Source organism: Argiope bruennichi, chromosome 6, assembly GCF_947563725.1.
Source record: "Argiope bruennichi chromosome 6, qqArgBrue1.1, whole genome shotgun sequence".
NCBI lineage: Eukaryota > Metazoa > Arthropoda > Arachnida > Araneae > Araneidae > Argiope > Argiope bruennichi.
In genome coordinates, this window is record NC_079156.1 from 76722666 (window position 1) to 76742401 (window position 19736).

Sequence of the window (19736 nt, forward strand, 5' to 3'; positions counted from 1 at the left end):
ATTTAAATCAAGTCGCATCCGTTGATAAAATTTGTCAACAATCAGAACACAATGCGCATGCGTGAATTTTCATCGCGTTATGTTAACGCAAATGCTTGAATTTTTTTACGCCAGTTGGGGTAACGCTATGCAGATTAGAAATTTTTAATTTCCTTTATTCTGTTTTATTTTAATTCAAAAGTACTTCAGAATGAATCTGAAAGATCGATTAATTTACAATATTTAATTTTAAATGCATCAAACATTAAGAAAATGAATAGAATCGTTTGAAATAATCGGCCGAAAAATCTTAAGTCTAGCCTCAGTAGCGTGGGGGGGAAATGCTGAAGCCTTACTCATTTGGCAGTGGGGAAAATAATTTTTTTTGGCGGGAAAGTTAATTTTTAATTAATAATTAAAATTCTAATTAAAAATTCAAAAAAATGGACCCCAAGTGCACATTTCCGACCGAGGTTTAGAGCTTGGTAGCTGTAGGTCGAACGGTCTGGCCTGTAGAGTGCCAACACGCACATTATATTTATATTATAGATTTGCCATTACATTTTCGATGTTATTTTGAATTGAATTAATTATATTGAAAATTTGTTAAATGAGACGAATTTGTTGAACAAGATCATTTTGTAAAGCAACACTTCATATCCTATTGAAGAACCGTGGATTAAGTTCTGATTTCTACTAACAAGGGGAAGGCAAGAGGTTGAAAATTCAATTCGGGATGAGATTTAGTATAATGGTAGTATACATTTAGAATGTTCACTTACAAAAATATTAAAGCGCAATGGCTACTCAATTTCGAGAAAATAGCCTCAAACTTTATCCATAGCTTATATACTAAAACCGCGTCACCGTTGCCGAGCCGCGAATAATATAGTGGTTAAAGCGCTGGCGTAGTATTCGGGAAACCCGAGTTCGAAACTGGATTAGCATTTTTTGCCTTTTTTTTTTAAATTTATTTATTTTTTAAATTTATTTCAAATTAATTTAACAATTTACGAACAGTTTTAATTAATATTTATTTTTATTTTTTATGCAAAAATAAATAATTGGCTTCCTAATTCTTGGATTATAATTTAATTTTTAGAAGAAAAATACTTATAAGTACATATGCATTTTTTAAATGTTCAGTATTACTTAAATTAAATTAACATTTTAAAGGTGGTTTCAATTAATATGATACTAATCTTTATATGGAAAAATAAATGTACTTTCACTTAACACCTGAATTATAATTTATTTATAAAAAAAAATTTAGATAGGAACGCGTTTTTCTTTTAAGAAGTTATTTAAATAAAATTACAGACAGTTTTAATTTATATGTAACTTTTATTAATCAAAAATAATTACATGTATAACTTAAATGATGATAAATTTTTTATTACATTTAAGTGGAGTTATCGTAAAAAACAATTCAAACAAGATAGATATATTTTGACATCTTGCAAAATTCATCAATAATGATTATCCATTAGAAAAACTTTAAAGGAATCGATCAAAAAAATCATTTACCTTCAAAAAATATTTGTTTTTCTTCAGAAAATCGTGCAGCGCACAAAGCATATCGTATGTTATTAAAATTTTTGAACCATCTCCCTATGCATTCCAGAACTTAGCACCTGTTTTCTACTTTTTCTTTTCGATTATTAACATTTTGAATGTTTATAATCGTGTTTGAATAATGATATAAATTTTATTTATTTCAGCTGCTCTCTTTAATTCCCGATATAATTACAGCTTCGTTTAGTAATAATAAATAATTTTTCTTTATAAAAATCCAAAAATTTTAAACTTTTAATGATTTTTAAGGTAAAAATAGTTATTTTGAAATATTTTATAGTAAAAGTTATAATTATTTTAACACTTAAAAATTAAATTATAGTTATAATTCAAGAACAATATACATGAATATAATTATTTTTTCTTTTAAAAAAGTTATAACTTATGTATTAAGAGGAAATAATTTATTTTTTCCATATTAAAATGAATACCATATTAATTGAAACCATATTTAAATTGTTAATTTAAGTAATTCTGAATATTTAAAAATACATTCATACTTAGAATTATTTTTTTTTCTAAAAATTAAATTATAATACAAGAATTAGAATAATAAATATTTACTTTTGCATAAAAAAATTGAAAATATATGAATTAAAACTGTTTGTAAATTGTTAAATTAATTTCAAATAAATTCTGTTAAATAATTTTCGAATAAAAAACGCTAAACATGCTAGTCCAGGATCGAACTCGGGTCTCCCGAATGCTATAACAGCGCTTTAACCACTATGCTATCTGCGGCTCAGGAACGTCGACACATTATTAGTATTTAAACTATGCAGAAAGTTTAAGGACCATTTTCTCTAAATTAACTGGCCATTCCGCTTTAATATTTTCGTAAGTGAACATTCTAAATGTAATACTAACCTTTATACTAAATTTCATCCTCTGAGAATTTTCAACCTTTCCTCTTGTGAGATCCGTTGTGTACCTTGGCCTGATGCACATTAATGTCTTAAAATGTTAATGTTGTTGCAACTAATGTCTTATTATTAAATACTCAAAGTGGGCAACATGGAAAATCCGAAGTCCTCCAGATTTTTTTTTCCTCCTTTCTTTTGCGGCATATACAAAATCCAATTAATTTTTTGCTTTCATTTAATTTATACTTAATAAAGTACACTTGAACTTATTAAAATTAAATCGCGTTTAATTTGCGAAAGATTATTCAAACGGCATTTCTAATTTTTGCTTTATGCTGTTATTTCTTAATGTTGCTTTATAATTTAAAAATTTCTCATACCTATACTTAAATATTTAGATATTATTAAAATTGCTTAGTTTCTCTGTGTTTTATGGGGGGGTAGTAAATTTCACATATATTTATATGCATTATATTGTAATTAATTCGAGTGAAAGTGATTTGTTATTAAATGCTTTATTCTGCAGTTTGTCAAAATTTACCGCTTCTAACTACTTATTACAGAATATTAAATTTTAAAAACTAGTTTTGGAAATTAGAAAGCTGTGAAGAAAGGCTCTAAGTTTTGCATTGTCTCATGGAGACTTAATTCGACCCTAGTTATTATTTACCGACTAAAATATATCGATTCCATAGCTAAAAGATTCATTTGTCAAAAAAGTCGCATAATTTCAAATGAAATATTCATAAATTAATTCAAAATTCATTTGCGTAGCGACATGAAAATAAAAGGAAAAGTCGTTCGTCGCTCTCGGAAGATGCTTGTAGATTGTATTTTGGGGATTTTGTGAGCGTGTGTGTGTGTGTGTCACTTTTCAAATAAAATATAATGTGAAGGCAAAGGAGTGGGGGGAACTATGTTCTGGGTGCATTCACAATGAAGAATTCCGGAACGTTGCACATTTTGCTGCGTATCAACCCAGGCATTCGAAACTGCTAATCTCAATGAAAATCGAATTCATGAGATATTGCTTATTATTGCTGAAAGTAGTTCTGAATCCGAACGATCCACGGAAGAATGATGGGGGGGGGGTCGCGTTTTGGGATCAAATTACAGTATTGGAAGTAAATGCCTCAAAAATTCTGTTCTAATCGTTTCTCTTTCGCTTTTTGTTTCATCCGGTCTGGGTTGAAGAGATGTAATTGCTCCCAATTATCAATGTAAGAGAAAAAGATCATTACCTCACCATGAAGATAAATTATGCTATTTTCGTGTGTGTGCGCGTGTTAATTATAGGGCCGCGATGGAAAGGTCTCGGCTTCGAAACCGGAGGGCTTCAGGTTCGAAGCGCGGTTCCACCGAAGAACACGGTGTGTAAGCGGGTCTGATGCACGTTAAATCCATCGGGGGCCAAACGTCGTCCCTCTGGTGTGGTGTGGAAGTTTGGAAAGGGGGATTTCGGCTCAGGTGTCGTCCTCATCATTTTGACCGCGGTTCAAAATTACGAGATCCTTCCCAGAATAGTCCTAGTGTTGCTTTCAAACGGAACGTTAATATAACTAAACTAAACTTCACTTTTCGTTTCATCCGGTGTGGATTGAAGCGATGTAATTGCTCACTATTCTCAACGTAAGAGAAAAGGATTATTAGCTCATCATGAAGATCAGCTGTGTCATTTTCGTGATTTTTTTTTTAACATTCTTTGGTTTTTGTTAATTATTTCGATTTCATTATTATTAAGTTTGTGGTCTTGCATTAGGATGACGACTGCCGTTTCTGATATCGAAATTACTGTACATTGATAAAGCTTGAAAAAATAAAACAATTTCTGTATTACTGGCAAGAAAAAATTACAGCTTGAATTATATCTATATACTGGTATATCTATTAGAAAAATCAAAAATAATAATAATAATGTCTATGGAAAAATGTTGTTTATTCTTTGCAGTGACTATTATAAGAAAATGAATCTAAAGCAGTAGCTGACTATGAAAAAAAAAAGAAATGCATGAAGATGTTTACAAAGAAAACAAATTATTTTTGACCAAGTATTTTACTTTTTTGCCAATAGGAATTTACGTAGTTAATGAAATTACAAATAAAATTATTTTGAAAGTGGTTAATTCCACTTTCCACAAATCCTAGTATTTAGTTCAAAAAATTATGCCACATAATTTCTCTACTTAGTAATAATAATAAATAATGTAATAGCTTACAACGATTTGTGCACTGGATAAAATACTAATTTAAAATTAGCTTTAATTTGGCTTAAAATTGTGCAGTCCTCCCAAGATACTACAGAAATTATTCATCACAAATTTTTATATTCTGAATATTCTTACCTATCAGATGGTGGTGATTTTGGAGCTATCGAGACATCCAAAAGAAAAAGAAATTACTATATATTTCTGAAATTTGTTACGTCGTACAACATTGCCGAAAACATTATATATTACATATAATAAAGCGAAATGATTTAGATGATGATTTTCTAGTGTTTCGACGAAACCTTTAGGAAATGCAATTCTAAAAAAGGCGAAAAGATATTAATGTTGTTGAAGCATACTGTCTAAATAAATGTTGGATGAGAGTTTTAAAGGACAAACCATTTTTAATTCTGTATAAAATTTCATTTGATAAAGATGCTTAGTTTAAAACACTAGATTTATCCCCCGGACAAGGAATATCATGAAAATTTGAAAATATAATACTACCACATTTATATCATCATGTCAGGCCCATTATATCTGAATTTTTTTTACGTTATATTCCTCCAATAAATACATCATGACTACTTTCAGAAACTTTCTCATAATGATAAGAATTAAAATGGCACGCACTTATATAAAATTATAATAATTTAAATGGAAGAATTATTGAAATAAAGCCTTTTGACATAGTTAATAAAAATTTCATAAAAAGCTACTTTGAAATCCCATATTTATTATTTCACAAGTGTTGGCAATGAAATTGGTGTAGGTCCATTTGAGGTCATCAAAGGTACAAATTTCTTTAAACTAATACGTTAAAAATTCTCACATTATAAATTTAAATCTATGTAATATTTAAAAAACATAAAATGGGTGCATTAACATATTCCAGTATCCACTTTTAAAGAAAACGGCTCAAATATGTATGCATATTTCAATCTAAACAGCCGCTTATTCAAAAACAGAGACAATTATTTATTGATATTCTGTCGTAGATCAATCCTTTGAACGACCTGTTAGAGGGACTTTAATGCACTATACTGAATTTAATTAACTGCGGTATGTAATTGTGTTAGTTGGTCGTGTAAAATTTAGTATGATGATATTTTTATCATGAATGACCTTGATTTCTTTCTCGATGTACTTCTCCATTCATTTGAAAACTATTTGTTGGAGCACTCACGCCAAATTTCAGTTTTTACTAAAGGGAAATAAAAAATTTTAAAAAAACCCTGCTAGTTTGGATACTTAAAATTTTTAAGAAAATAAAGATTTTCAAAGCTTTTATTCTTCGTGGTTCAGATTCCGTTATTCTATAACAATTTTTAAAAAAAAAAATCCCAATGAAATCTCTCTTTACATTTAAAGATTTGTTCTAATTGGCAGAGCAATACGCAGGACAAACCATTGAAGTTAGGAACATGAAATTTGAAAATTTCTTCCTCGGTATTAGAGGTACAATAAGGAGAGATATTTCAAAATGTTCATGTGTTGTCAACATCAAAACATCAGCGCACAAAAATTATTTTTACACCATTTTAAATGGTTTTTAAGCTTTTCAGTTATATTAATTTTGTTTGAATGAATGCATTCCCCACCCCCTTTTAGTTTTAGCAATTTTTGTAATATTAGTTTTGGACATAATTTGTAACAATGATTTTTATTATAATGAAATTCAAAACAGTATCAATGCTTCTTCGAATCGTCGAGTCAAATTATTTAATCATCGTAATGGGCTATAATTTAAACTTAAAAGTTTTTCTATGCAATTCATTAAATAAAATTCTTTATTTGATTTGTTAAATTTTGAAGCAGTGCGTTATATTGTCCTGCACTTGTTTTAGAAAATGCTTCAATTAGCTTTTTTCATTTTCCTTGCAAATACCGAAACAGCTGTTTTTCAACTTCACGAATTTGTTTTTGTTATTTATGGAAATTAGAAATGTTTAAAGCATTTTTATTTCTTTTCATAACATAAAGCTTTTACTAAACTTGGGAAGTAGGAATCAATAAGACAATTTTTTAATAGTTTGACCATTTCTGAACGCTGCTATTATTGTCTATTAAAAAAAATGACTTAAGAAACTCAGTTGGAACATATCATTTTTCTATCATTAATTTCATAGCAACTTTGCCAGCCTTCTGCCATTACAAAATGCTTTAGTTCTTAGCTTTATAAGACTTTAGCTTTAGCTTAGGTTTATAAGACTACAGATAAAATTTTTAAATATAGATAATTAGTGTAGGAGGAAATTTGCGTTTTCCATATATCGAATCTTATTGGTTGTTACATATGTAAAAAAATCAAATACAAACTGTTTGGTCAAACTATGCTGCTACATCAACATCGACATTTTCAGAAATGGTGTATCAATTTAAATAAACTCTTGATTCTTTTTAATTTTAAGTAATATCCAAAAAGGTCGCGAGTCTTAATGGTTAATTTTATAAAAATTGATTGATTATTGAAATTGATTTAGTATTGATATTTTTTTTTTCATTTTTATTATTATTATTTCCAAAACAAAGATATTGTTTCTATTACACCAGAAGATGTCTTGTAGATACAGAAATAAATAATTAAAATTTTAAAATTAATTTTGTAAAAAAAAAAAAAAAAAAAAATCCAATAAAAACTATGCATTATTATAAAACAGAAAATATCCTAAGCTTAGAAAATATGTGATGTACATGTATGTATATCTGTACAGAGTTTTGCTAAGGTGCTTAGAAAGTGCTAAATTTTTGCAGCAATTTGTTAAATTATCCTGCTGTTCTGATGATAAGAACTATTACATTCAACAGTGAATTCAAATACATTGAATATTTTAATCAGAAAACAACCTAATTCCCTATTGTAATCATTTGTTGTTATAACAATCAGAGTAGAAATACAATAGTTAAAATTATTTAGAATGGCAACAAGCAAAAAGTGAATTAAAGTTTGTTTCAGTATTCTGAGACGACCGTTTTTCGACGATTCTGTATCATTAAGGGGTAAAACACAGAAGGATGAGCGCATTTTTGAAATTAATCCTTTACCTTAAATTCCCCACATTAAATACTTTTTCGTTCATTTTTTTTTTTCTTCACATGTATATGTGTGTTGTGTCATTTCTGACCGCATTTAATTTGAACTTAAAATTGCTTATTGATATGGCTAGATCAAGTGGCAAAAAAGCTTTCAGGAATGGTACGAAGAAAATTTTGCTAATTATTTCATGTAATATATTTAAAAATAATAATATTCTTAAGTTGAAACATCATTAATAATGTTTTTTTAATTTCAAAATATATAAAATATATACTTTAAAAATAATATTTTTAAGACATTCCATATTAACAGCAATTCTTTAAATAAAAATAATTTTAGTAGAATTTTAATAATTTAAATTAATTTTTAAATAGAATTAACTCTTGATTAGCAAAATATTTTTAAAAACTTTTCATTTATTCTTCATAATTTAATATTTATGCCCTTACATTAAATAAACATTTGATTTGAAATATTTTACTGCGCATTAGTACCTTTTCCCTTCAAGGTTACTAATTATCTGCAATGTTTGTGTCTCATAAATCTGCAAAGTTTACTTTATTGTTAAATGTAAACATCTCCTCCTTTCATCTTTCCTCTGACCCCTATTATGATGAATATATACCCATCCAAATGCATACGCTAAAGCCCGGAGCCTATGTGCTTTAGGATTGTTTATAAAAATATTTCATTTATTTGCAATGTATGATGTAAACACATAGATCTAATTTGACGTCTTATGAGATATAAATTTCATTTTTGAAGAAAATTAAATTTATGATAATTTTAGCAAGATATCATGATGCAAATGGCTGAAAAAAATCAATGAAAATATGAATAAAAAAAATGTCTATACCTTACTATTTTTTATGAGTTTGAATTCTTTTCTTTGTAGAGTTGCTATCACTTTTGATTATTTTCATTTTTTATGAAATTAGAGACTGAATCCCTCGTCCCTGTCTTATAATTGCCTTTTTAATTTTTCACTTTGCAGGACAGTGTAATATTAAAAAAATTTGCAGCTAATATTAAAAAAAAATTGCAATACATAGTAAAAAACAAAATTAATAAAGAATCCTGTATCATCAGAAAGATGAATTAGTCAATCATTATGAAAGTGATGTCATTGGTCAGCCAGAAAATTATATTGATTCATACCCCTCTATGTCTATACTTATACATATAATCTTACACCTTCATTTCCTTTCTTTTTCTCTTCTTTAACAAAAATATAAGCTAAAACAAAACAAGGAATCATGATCCTCACAGAACAAACTGTCCTGTATTGCCGCCTATATTAAGTGTATGCATCATATCATATGTGCATGAAAGCAAATTCCTTGTAATTAATTCAGATGTAATGAAAAAGATATAATTTGGTGTAGTAAGACAAGTATTAAGCAAAAGTATCCATAGCAAATTGTTGCTTAAATAAATGCATGCTAGTGAAATTCAAATTTCAGAAGTTTGCTTGTCTGACAACTCTTGATATTTAGTATCCTTAAATAATTCCATAGGGATAGTTAATCTTGATTTGATAAATAGTTTTAATATGTATTCCCTCGACCTACACTTCCTAAATGTTTATTTAAAATAACGATTCATTAGCATATAAATGGGTTATTTTTAATCCTTCACTAGGCCTAAACTTGTATTATTACATTAATATTTATTTCCTACTTAAAATCATTTGGCAGTTCATTGCCTTTTGAGAAGTTGGAAATAAAGAAATTTCATCCTGGATCATAGATTGTCAAGGGCTAAAAATGGTATTTCTTATCTCATATTATTGTAATAAAGTAAAGTTATTCTTTCTTTTATTTTTGATTTACATATTGTAATATAGTATTGCAATCATTTGCATAGTTAATTTTGTGTGATGATTGAATTTTCCTAAAGAATTGGAATGATGTCTAAAATCAGGACAACTCATACTAGTATCTTTTTCATAATATCAAGAGGACTTTTAAACAATGCAGCCATCATGATTAGAATGGTTATTAGAAATCCAGGAAAATGCTTTTTGCAACACTTTTTAAAGAAAATATTATGCACAATAATAAATTCAATAATATTATGCACAATATATTTTGGATAATAAATAATTAAAATAGAATTTACATTTTTAAAAAAAATCCTGTGGTCAGAAGGATTACTATGCCTAATATGAGGCATATAATACTTGCTTCTATTGAAGTATTAAAGGTACTCTCTCAACATATTTTTGGCTCTGAAAATGTATTTATTTGAACTATTTCTATTTTAGGTGAGTTCTTGACTTCTTTAAAGATGGAAGAACAAGAGAAGTCAGAATGTCATAAATGCAAGAAAAAGTTTGAATTCCAAAAGTACATTGGACATGAATGTATTGTTGAACAAAGCAATCCAACTTCAACAATTTCTATGCCACCATCTGTTCATATTAATGACTACAATAAAGAGAAGGAAGATTTAAAGTGTACCTTTTGTGGTATTGACATGGTAACCCCTAAATTACTTGAAATTCATATGATATCATGCTTGTATCGCAATACAAACTGCAAATATTGTAATAGTCTCATTCCATCACGAAATAATGATGAACAGTGTTGTTCTAACTGTTCAGGAAAAACTGCTAGAAATTCCTTTACAAGAAAGAGAATAAAACCACCATCGGATTCACAGAAGAAGAGAGGAATAAATTTTAAATTGAAAGTTGCTAGGTATCAAGAAAATGAAGAGCGAACTCAGTATACTAATCCAAAGATAGCAACTGATAGAGAAGCAAATACGGAAAAACAAACACAAATTGATGTAAATCAGTTTTATGAGTTGCGTCATCCACCTAGTAAAGTGTGCCAGAATTCTGGAAGGATTTTAGTACAGCAGAAGAAAGATTTTGAAGAAGTGAATGCAGAAATTTCCTCAGAAAAATTTAAGAATAAGCATTCTCGGAAACCAAATTTTAGAACCATCAGACGAACTGATGAACAGATGAAACCACCTGCAAAAAAAAGTAATCAATTACCTGGTAAAAATACCCCAACAAATAAAACAATAAAGCTTAAACTTTTATCTGATTTAAATCCTGGAAATGACTGTGGATTATTACTGCAGTTACCCTCTGCTAATAAAACTGATCATTTGTATAAGTGTTGCAAATGTGGGAGAGAATTTAAAACCGTAAAATTAGTATCAGTGCATTATTCTAGCTGTAAATCCGCCAAATTTATAAATTCTGAAGTACTTCTTAGTGCGGTCAGATGGGTATGCTTAATATGCCTCACCCTTTTTACAGAAACTCAGACACTTGTAAATCACTTAAAAAACTGCAATATTTTTGATAAAAACTATGAAGGTGCTTGTGAAAGGTGGTGCAAAAAATGTAATTTTAAATGCATTAGCAAATATTGGTTTCGGAACCATGACTGTGAAAAAGAACTGAAAAATATGAAGACTTGTTCAGTGCGATTGAATATGATTAAAATGAATGTTTCACAAGATAGAGCACTCGTGAATGAATGTAAATTTTGTGATGAAATTTTTGAAAATCAATATACTGATTCACATTTTGAAACTTTCCATCCTGGTGTGTCCAGTGCTGAAAATGTTAGAAAATTTCTTGTGAACATTCATTCTGATCCAAATCTTAAGTCTGGTTCATATAATAACTCAGTAGTTATTAAAATAGAACCAGAATCTTCAGATTATGAAGAAAATGCCTCAAGTGGTTTTAAAAACTCAAATTACCTCAATGTTAATAGCCATCCTTCTTTTAATCCAGTGCTTGATAATATTTCAATGCCACCTCCATCTGTAAATTTGCCTACTTTCCAATCATCTGTAAGATTGCCTAACCATCAGTTCCCATCAACTCAAGTTCATGTGCCCTCATATACTCGCCAAGAAGGTATCAGCAATATTAATGAACAAATATGTAAATGTCCTAATCGTAATGACGCTTCTGATACCAAGGTATGCTTAAAATGTTTAAGTAAACTTGATATATCAGAATTTTCACAAAATTTTAAAATTGTCCCTTTTGGATTAGCTAAAATTAAGCGAGAAAATTCTGAAGAGTCAGAAGAATCAAACCACAATGCACAGGCAGATTTTAATACAGCTACATCTTCAACTCAGAATGGAGGACAAGGAATAGAAATTGGTAGTGGTGGAATCCTTGATATGATGAGTTATACTTCATTAACTCCTCCCTCGTCTCATAATGGAATCAGTCCTCCTTCAACACCCGGCACATTAGTACAGTCTTTAACTAATATAGAACCTTGCTCAGCATCAGATGTTAGTATAGGATCCTTGAATGATGATATAGCGATGGTTCCCGATATAGCTCAACTTGATGAACCACGTTGTCCCGACGAACTTGTTCATTACATCAATGATGATTGTTCACCAGACATACCATTAATACCATGTGATGATGATCAAGGACTTTTTACACCTATGGAGTCTTATAAAATAATGCATCTTTGGGATGTAGACGATTTAGACTGTGTTGATGCTTGGGCTGTAGTGCCCTCTGAAGGCAATGAAACTGTCGAGAAGTATATTTGTTCGGAATGTATTGCCTTTTCCTGTTTAGATCAGAATTCAATCATAAAACACTTAATTCAGAATCATGACAAAAAGCTTCAATTTTCAGCCATGTACATAATCAAAACTGAAAATGAGTCGCTGTGATTGCATGGTGAATTTTAATTTTTCTGTACAAAAGAAGTTTTAGATTTTCCAGAGTTTCTACAATATTAAATATTTTATAAATATGAAAAGAATAGGCTTTTTTACCACTTTTTTTTACTTGTAAATAGTATATAAAACTATACACAGTGTTAAAAGTTATATGATTTCATCTTTTTTTTTTTTTGTGCATACTACAACTCTCATTAAATTATTTGATGCATTTATTTATTCAAAATATATTTTGCTTTACCATTAAAAGTATTATTTATTTGAAAATTTTGCAGGAATGATTTTTTTTCATAATCAGATTTGCATTTATTATTATTAAAGAAAAATAAATTATAAAGATAATTTATACTGATTAATGCTTTATATATTATCTATATTTGCATATAGAAAAATGTGTGTTGTATTTTTAAAATGTGTGTCATTAAGTAATATATTTTTTTATTCCTATTTAGAATAAATAGATTAATAAGCTCTATACTTAAACTTATCTTACAACAGTAGTCGGATCACATCAATATATTTTTATATATTCTTTGTGTTTTATGTTTAGTCTTTTATTTTAATTTTTTAATCTTTAATTTATTTCAGTTATTTTTCCCTCTGTACTCATGTTACTGAATTCTATTTTATTCTTAAAAGTTACAGGAAATAATTTCAAAATGAGACTTAAATCTAAATAAAAAAATTTCTTTGCAAAATCACATACATAATTTTAATCGTAATCGATTCCTGCTAAAAGTATTGTTCAAGCTTAAAAAGATTCACAGATTCATTTTTATTTTTGAAAAAATAAATTGTGCAGTGACTTTAATAACTTTTAAATATTGCAAAAATTTAAATATAATAAAAGAATATATCAAATAATTTGTTAAAAATCATAAGATAAAATTTTATAAGCACTTAAACTATTAAAATTGGGAATCAAAAGGTTTCATTAATGAATGAAGTGAAATTGAAATAAGCTTAATGGACCACTTTTCTTAAATTAATCTCAGTAACAAAACTATTTATATTATCACTAAAAATAGAGGGGGGGACATAAAAAATTCTTCCAAAAAATTCTCAATCCAATGTAAAATATGCTTCAAAGCCTTTTATATGACCAGATTGATCCAACAGTTTCAAAGTTAGTAAAATTTATTGAAGAAAGTAAATGAAAGATTCGTTAGAAATTTGAGGATTTTTTTTTTTTTTTCTTTGCTAATGTTTATTTGGCTTAATGATGCATGCCCATTAGTCCAAATGCATTATTGTTTATATGCTATACATGTGCTCAAAGAATTATTGTTTTGCTATACATGTGCCATATAGCATTATTGTTTTATATGCTCAAAGATTTAATTAACATAGGAATTTAAAAAATAATATAAAATTAAATTAATTATATTTATTTTATATTAGCTATTTTGAATATAATTCTGCTTTTATATCTTATAAAGAACTTCTTCCAAACAAGTGAATTTATTTCATTCATTGTGAGTATATAAATAATGTTATATAATATTAAGTAAACAACGATGTAAAATTGGAATTGGAAAAGGTAAGTGTTTTGTTTAATTCAGCCATGATCAATGAGGATAGTGTTCTTAAGAATATCTTTTATAATTTTTCTTTGAAACTCCAAAATGTTTGGCATGATATTTTGTATCATTTAAGTTAAGGAAATCACTGGGTCTGTTGAAGGAAATTCTGTGAACTTTATGCTTAAATTTTATTAATATCATTTGTAGTAGTGCTTTTGTAAAGTCATTAAAAAAATTTTTTGTAAATGTTGTAAAAATGTTATCCTAAGATTTAATTCGTGTTATGTTGTTGTTATAAAATAAATTTTTTTAATTAATGTTGCACGAGTTGTCTTATTTATTCATTTGAACATTGTTTCATAATCATTAACTGTTATCTCATTGCGAATAGATATGAAACACTTAATAAAAACTAAAACATGATTTTCTACCATCAAAAATTATATGCAGTTATTTAAGAGGCTTCATGCAGGTTTCACTTTTTCTCTAAAATATTTTGATGTATTAATAAGATGGTTCAACAACCTAATTATGCAGAAATATTTAGATTTAAAAATTATAATTTTGTATTTTTTAATATATTTTCATTGAAATAAAAATTGGTTAGTAGCTTGCATAAAAAAATTAATCCTTGATATTTTTAATGGTAATATTTATTTTTTTTTTCAGTATCAGTTGTATTAAATGTGTTTTAAAAATTTGATCTTTTTTGTAAATATAATTTAGTAATTATCTTAAGTCTGAGGATGTTTTCCTGGAATAATAATTTGACCGTGCACCGTGCTTGCATAATTTTCTATAAAACACTGTAATTGAATCAGTTTTTTTTTTAATTGCTAGAATTCCTGCTATTGTCAGAAGTTAATTTTATTAAATATATCTTTATTGAATAGAATGCTTTTTCCTTATTTGTATCTAATTTACTTAAATTAGATTTCATGTTTATCATTCAAATTGATAAACTTCCAATTCATATTAAAGTATATAGTGTGTTCCTTTGCAAATTCACTGTGAAAGTGGTTTTTTTCTGAAAGGACTCATATTCTACTTATTTTTTCACTCATATTCTGCATTCTTTAATGTCGTAAATATACCAGGATAAGACAAATTATTGTTTTCCAATTGCAGTGTTAGTCATCTGTGAAATTTTGATATGATGAGTATTAAAATGCCTGTTGAATAAAGCAAGTGGATCATTCCTTTGTGACTCATATTATTGCAGGTAAGTTTTATTATTATTATCTTCTTTCCTCTTGGAAGTCTTGAAGAAACTGAATAAGAGAATCCAGAGTTTTTAGGTAAGTCTTGTTCATAAATTTTTAATGATAATTTATCAAAAAAAAAAAAATAGTTATCGTTCTATTTAACCTTGAAACTTTGGTCACTCTGTTATCCTATTAAGAAATTTTAGCAAGCAGTTTTGCTTATTAAGTAGCATTATACTGAACTAATCCCAATTAATATCTGCAGCAAATTATATGCTGTTTTCTATATATATTTATTTATAAGTTAAAGTTTATGACAGGCAGTTAAAAGTGCAAAATAATTGCTATTTCACTCAGCCTATCTGAAGCATTTTCATTCGAAAAAATTTGAAGAATGTCTATTTTTTTATTTTAAATTTTTGTTGTAATCTGATATATTGTTCATTCTGCTACTGAGCATTTCTACTTTGCAAAATTAAAATATAGGTATTGCAAGAAAATTATTTAATACTGATTTTTTTTATTAATTTTAAAATCTAGGGCATAAAATTTAAAGTTAGTTGATAGCATGTGTTTCCAAATATACAAAACTTTTACCAAAGTACCTAGTCAATTTAATATTTTTATGACAAAAATTGATTCTTTTAATTAAACTTTGTTGAAACTCTTCATAAGAACCCAAAATTATTTACGAAAATGGCAATCTGTCAATAGCAGATTAAAATAAGCTAAAAACAGGACTGAAACTTTACTGCTCATTTTATCTATTTTCTTATGTTCAAAACTATAAAATAACTCTGTTATAGACAGGTCTATTAATAAACATACCTTTCATAAAAAAATATTTTGTTCATAAGAACAACACAATTTTACATGTTCATGATTTGTCATCCCTTTCCTATTATATCAAATAATGATAATGTTTTTCCTCCGTCTTTTTTATTTTGAAGATGTTTTAAAAACATTATTGAATTGTTTTTTTGTTTTTTTTTTAATGTCTTCATTTTGTAATACTCTGCGATATATTATGTTCTGAAAGATATTCAGGAATTACCATGTCCTTATTGATGTAGAAGAAATAAAACTTTCTTACTTTCTTTAACTCCTCCCATATTTTTCCGTTGCTGCTATTTTTTTATGGTAGTTACTTTGAACAAATGAGAAGCTCTAAAATAAGTAATCGGGTGAATTTCATTGCATAAAAATTGTCCTATTAATAAGGAAAATAATTGTCATTTAAATCTAAAATTCCCCTAAAAAATGTATTATATAAAAAAATGTTTAATTGAAACTTCTGTGTATCAACTTTATGAAACAAATTAAAATTAATATCTGTTCTTGATATATTAAGCATTTGATATTTCCAAAGCTGGTTAAGGATTAGATATTTAAATTATTTTGTTTCTTAAAATAATAATTTTGAAAAATGGTAAAGCAAAATATTGTAGAAACTTTATAACTTTATTTATTTTTTAATGTATGTTTCACAAAATTTAAACAAATAAATAATATGACTTCATTTTATTTATTAATTTGCAACCTGAAGAACTTGAACATGAATGCCAATTTCTCTCATTCAAATGAAGTAAATCTTCTGATTTCGGAACTGGTGTCATAATTTGTTCTATGTTAAAATTTTTATTTTATGAGGCATACTTTCAATAATACATTTATATTTGCACAGATCATGTAGAACAGAAAGGAGAGAAAACAAAGTTTTAATTTATTAAAGTAGTGTGACTGCTTCATTGATCATTTCTTTTCTAAAAATTTATATCAAGTTTGCATTATTCTTGTATTTTGCAAGATAAAAGCTATGCTCTTTTTTCAAAATATCCCAAAACTTAATTTTATTTGTAATAGAATCATGAAACATATTCATTAAAATTAAATATTAATATTCAATTAAAATTTATAAAATGAAATTTGTGAGTTCTAGTGATTTGTTTATACTTGAAAGATTATTCATACTGTTTGTGTTAAACTGTACAAAGTATTTTAAAGGAGGGCTTTTATTTATCTTATAACTTTGGAAATAATTATTTCTATATTTCTTTTAAATTTGTTGTGAGTATTACAGAAGATAAATCTTCCCATATATTATGGTTTTTGTCTTAGCAGTCTTGGTTATTAAAAGTTCCTATAATATATATATGTGTGTGTGTGTGTTTAGATTTCATAAGCATCATTATATTTAGTTTCATATATCCAAAAGCCTACTTATTATTTATAATGTTTTTTTTTTTTTTTTCCTTCCCTTGCAGTGAAATAAAATTGCAATATTTTACATTCATGGTCATTTATATCACATTCATTCATATTATTTATTTGTTAAATCTTAATATTTTTGGTAAATTTCTCTGCAGTTATAAATTATTACTGCAATAATATTTAAATTATAAACTTAATTATATATATCTGTGTATAAAACATGATTTGAAGAAGCAGTCACTTAATTCTAACACTTTTTATTTTTTATATTTTCACTGAGAAAATCTAGTTCAACTTTGTCAAGATGTCTGTCCAAGCCATGGCAAGAACAGTGTAGCAAACCTAATTGAAAGGTAGAAAGCAAGGAAAAATGCGACTTTGAAAAAGTATTCTGAGCTATTATATAGTTCTAGAAAGAAATCTGTCAATTAAACATTTTAGTTGTTTCGAAAAATGAATAACCAAACAAAGTTACTGTGAAGCTGGATGTCGATTAGAAAATTATGTTTAGAACATAGCTAATTTGAAATAATATATTTCATGTTTATTATACTTTCATTTTAGATCTCTTTTCTTATGTATTTGTCTCTTTTTCAATGAAAGAGAAAATATTTTCATCTTTCATGATCAAGCTTTTGTCAAGGCATTTATTCAATGTGTTTGGATTGAAGTAAATCCAAGTTGCATCCCAAATTAAAGTACAAAAAATAATATGGAAAGAAAATTTGCTTGATAAAATAAGATGGAGAAAAGATGATTTAGAAGGAGAAATTGAATGGACATTGTGTGTGTGTGTATATATATTTGCTATTGTATAATATTGTAATGTATTGTATAATATTGTATTGTATAATATTGTATTGTATATTGTATAATATTTGCTATTGAGCAAAGAATTTGTAATTGCGTAATTTAAATACTTGAAATTGTAACAAGAAATCAATAAGTGTTACTTATCATTAAAGAATGAATAAATGTAAGAATTTCTTTTGTTGAAATTCATTTATTTATTCTTATATAAGCTGAACTCTATTGTTAGCAAATGTTTTCGAATTACTTTAACTTTTTTTTCCCCCTGCCAATTTACTGTTGTGGTAAAATGAAGATTCAGGAGGGGAAATAGTAAGTTGGATGAACACTGTGAAGTACTGCTAAACCTCTCTATGGTGATCACTCTCCATTCAAGCTAAAATTGATCATACAGAGGTGTTGGCCATTACTTAAAGCTTTTCGTTTTTGGAAGATAAAAGGCTTATTAAAACATATCTAATTATTTATTACAGAATGAATTTTACTTGTTTTTTTAAAGGATATAATCTGTTTGCTTGAATATTCTAATTTTTTGAGGAATAATTTATTTCTTTTAAGGGTGGGAATAAATTTCCTCCTCAAATAATTGTTTGTGGAGGAAAGAGTGATAATATTATCTTTTCGCAAAAATTTTTAAATAAATAATGCAAGATTTTATTTGTGTTATGCAGTTGAATTTAGTTGGTGTTTTTTCGATAATTGTGTGGATAAATTTTTTATATGTCAGTCTAAATTCTGAATACACAAGTTCACATGTTTTGTTCAGAGAACAAAAGCTTATGCTTGTGCTGAAAATGGCTTCTTGCTTTGTATTTAGAAATTATGGCTGCTTGAATTGCCCCTTTTGGTAGAGAACAAGGTTCATTTTTCTCTATTCTTTAGAAAAAGAGATAAAAAATTTTTGTGCTTTTCATGTTTATTTGCTTTTTTTTTTTTTTTTTTTTTCCTCTTTTATTTTTGTTAATGAAAAGCCTGAGATTAAGAAGTCAGAAGGAATGGATTTCATTGTATATGTAGCTATTTCTGCCATTTGGAGAATTGGAATGGCTTTTTGTAGGGTTATTTTAATATTATGTTTTTGGGGGCAAAAATTCTGTTTAAAAAAAAAAGTGGCTATTGTGAATGATAGCCATTTAGAAAAATTTTGCTCTCAAATTTGCAGGTTATTATTGTATTGTATGTATATTGTTTACTTTATTGTGTTTGAATTTTTGAAAACTGTAGTGAATATTGATAAAGTTCAAAGGACTATAACAATTTCCTTTTCTTTTTTAAATATGTTTTCGATATGCAGTTAACTGTTTATTATTTGCTATTGTTTTCGAATAATTCTTTTAAGTTTTTTTTTTTTTTTTTTGTCATCTCAAAATTGCTCTTCCTTATATTTTAAGTGGTAAGTTTTTATAATAAAAAATATATAAGCTACCTTTAAATTTCAAAAAATAAGCTGGTGTGTTTTTAGAAGAGATATATAGTTAAAATCTCTGATTCTATTCCACAGAAGAATGTACCAATTTTTCTCAACTCCTGAATTCCAAATTAAATTACCAAATGACTTAAAATCATAATAAGTTACGAGATTTATTTTACATGATAGATGGCTGATCTATGTATTTGTTTTGCTTTATTAATGGTGA

The 19736-nt window shown here is 27.1% G+C and overlaps 1 protein-coding gene across 2 annotated transcripts in view; it reads left to right on the forward strand.

Annotated features, from left to right (window-relative positions):
• LOC129971492 (uncharacterized) overlaps positions 1–19443 on the forward strand; it is a 28698-nt gene extending 9255 nt beyond the window's left edge. The window contains exon 2 of one of the 2 annotated variants that reach the window (XR_008784807.1): positions 15002–19443. Coding sequence is in view for 1 of the 2 variants with exons in the window: in XM_056085313.1 (XP_055941288.1) it covers positions 9951–12341 (2391 nt within the window). In the remaining variant the exon portion in view is untranslated. Of the gene's footprint in view, positions 1–9927; positions 12623–15001 lie in introns of those variants that run through there. The other variant, XM_056085313.1, reaches the window with a different exon arrangement.
• The last annotated feature ends 293 nt before the right edge of the window (positions 19444–19736 follow it).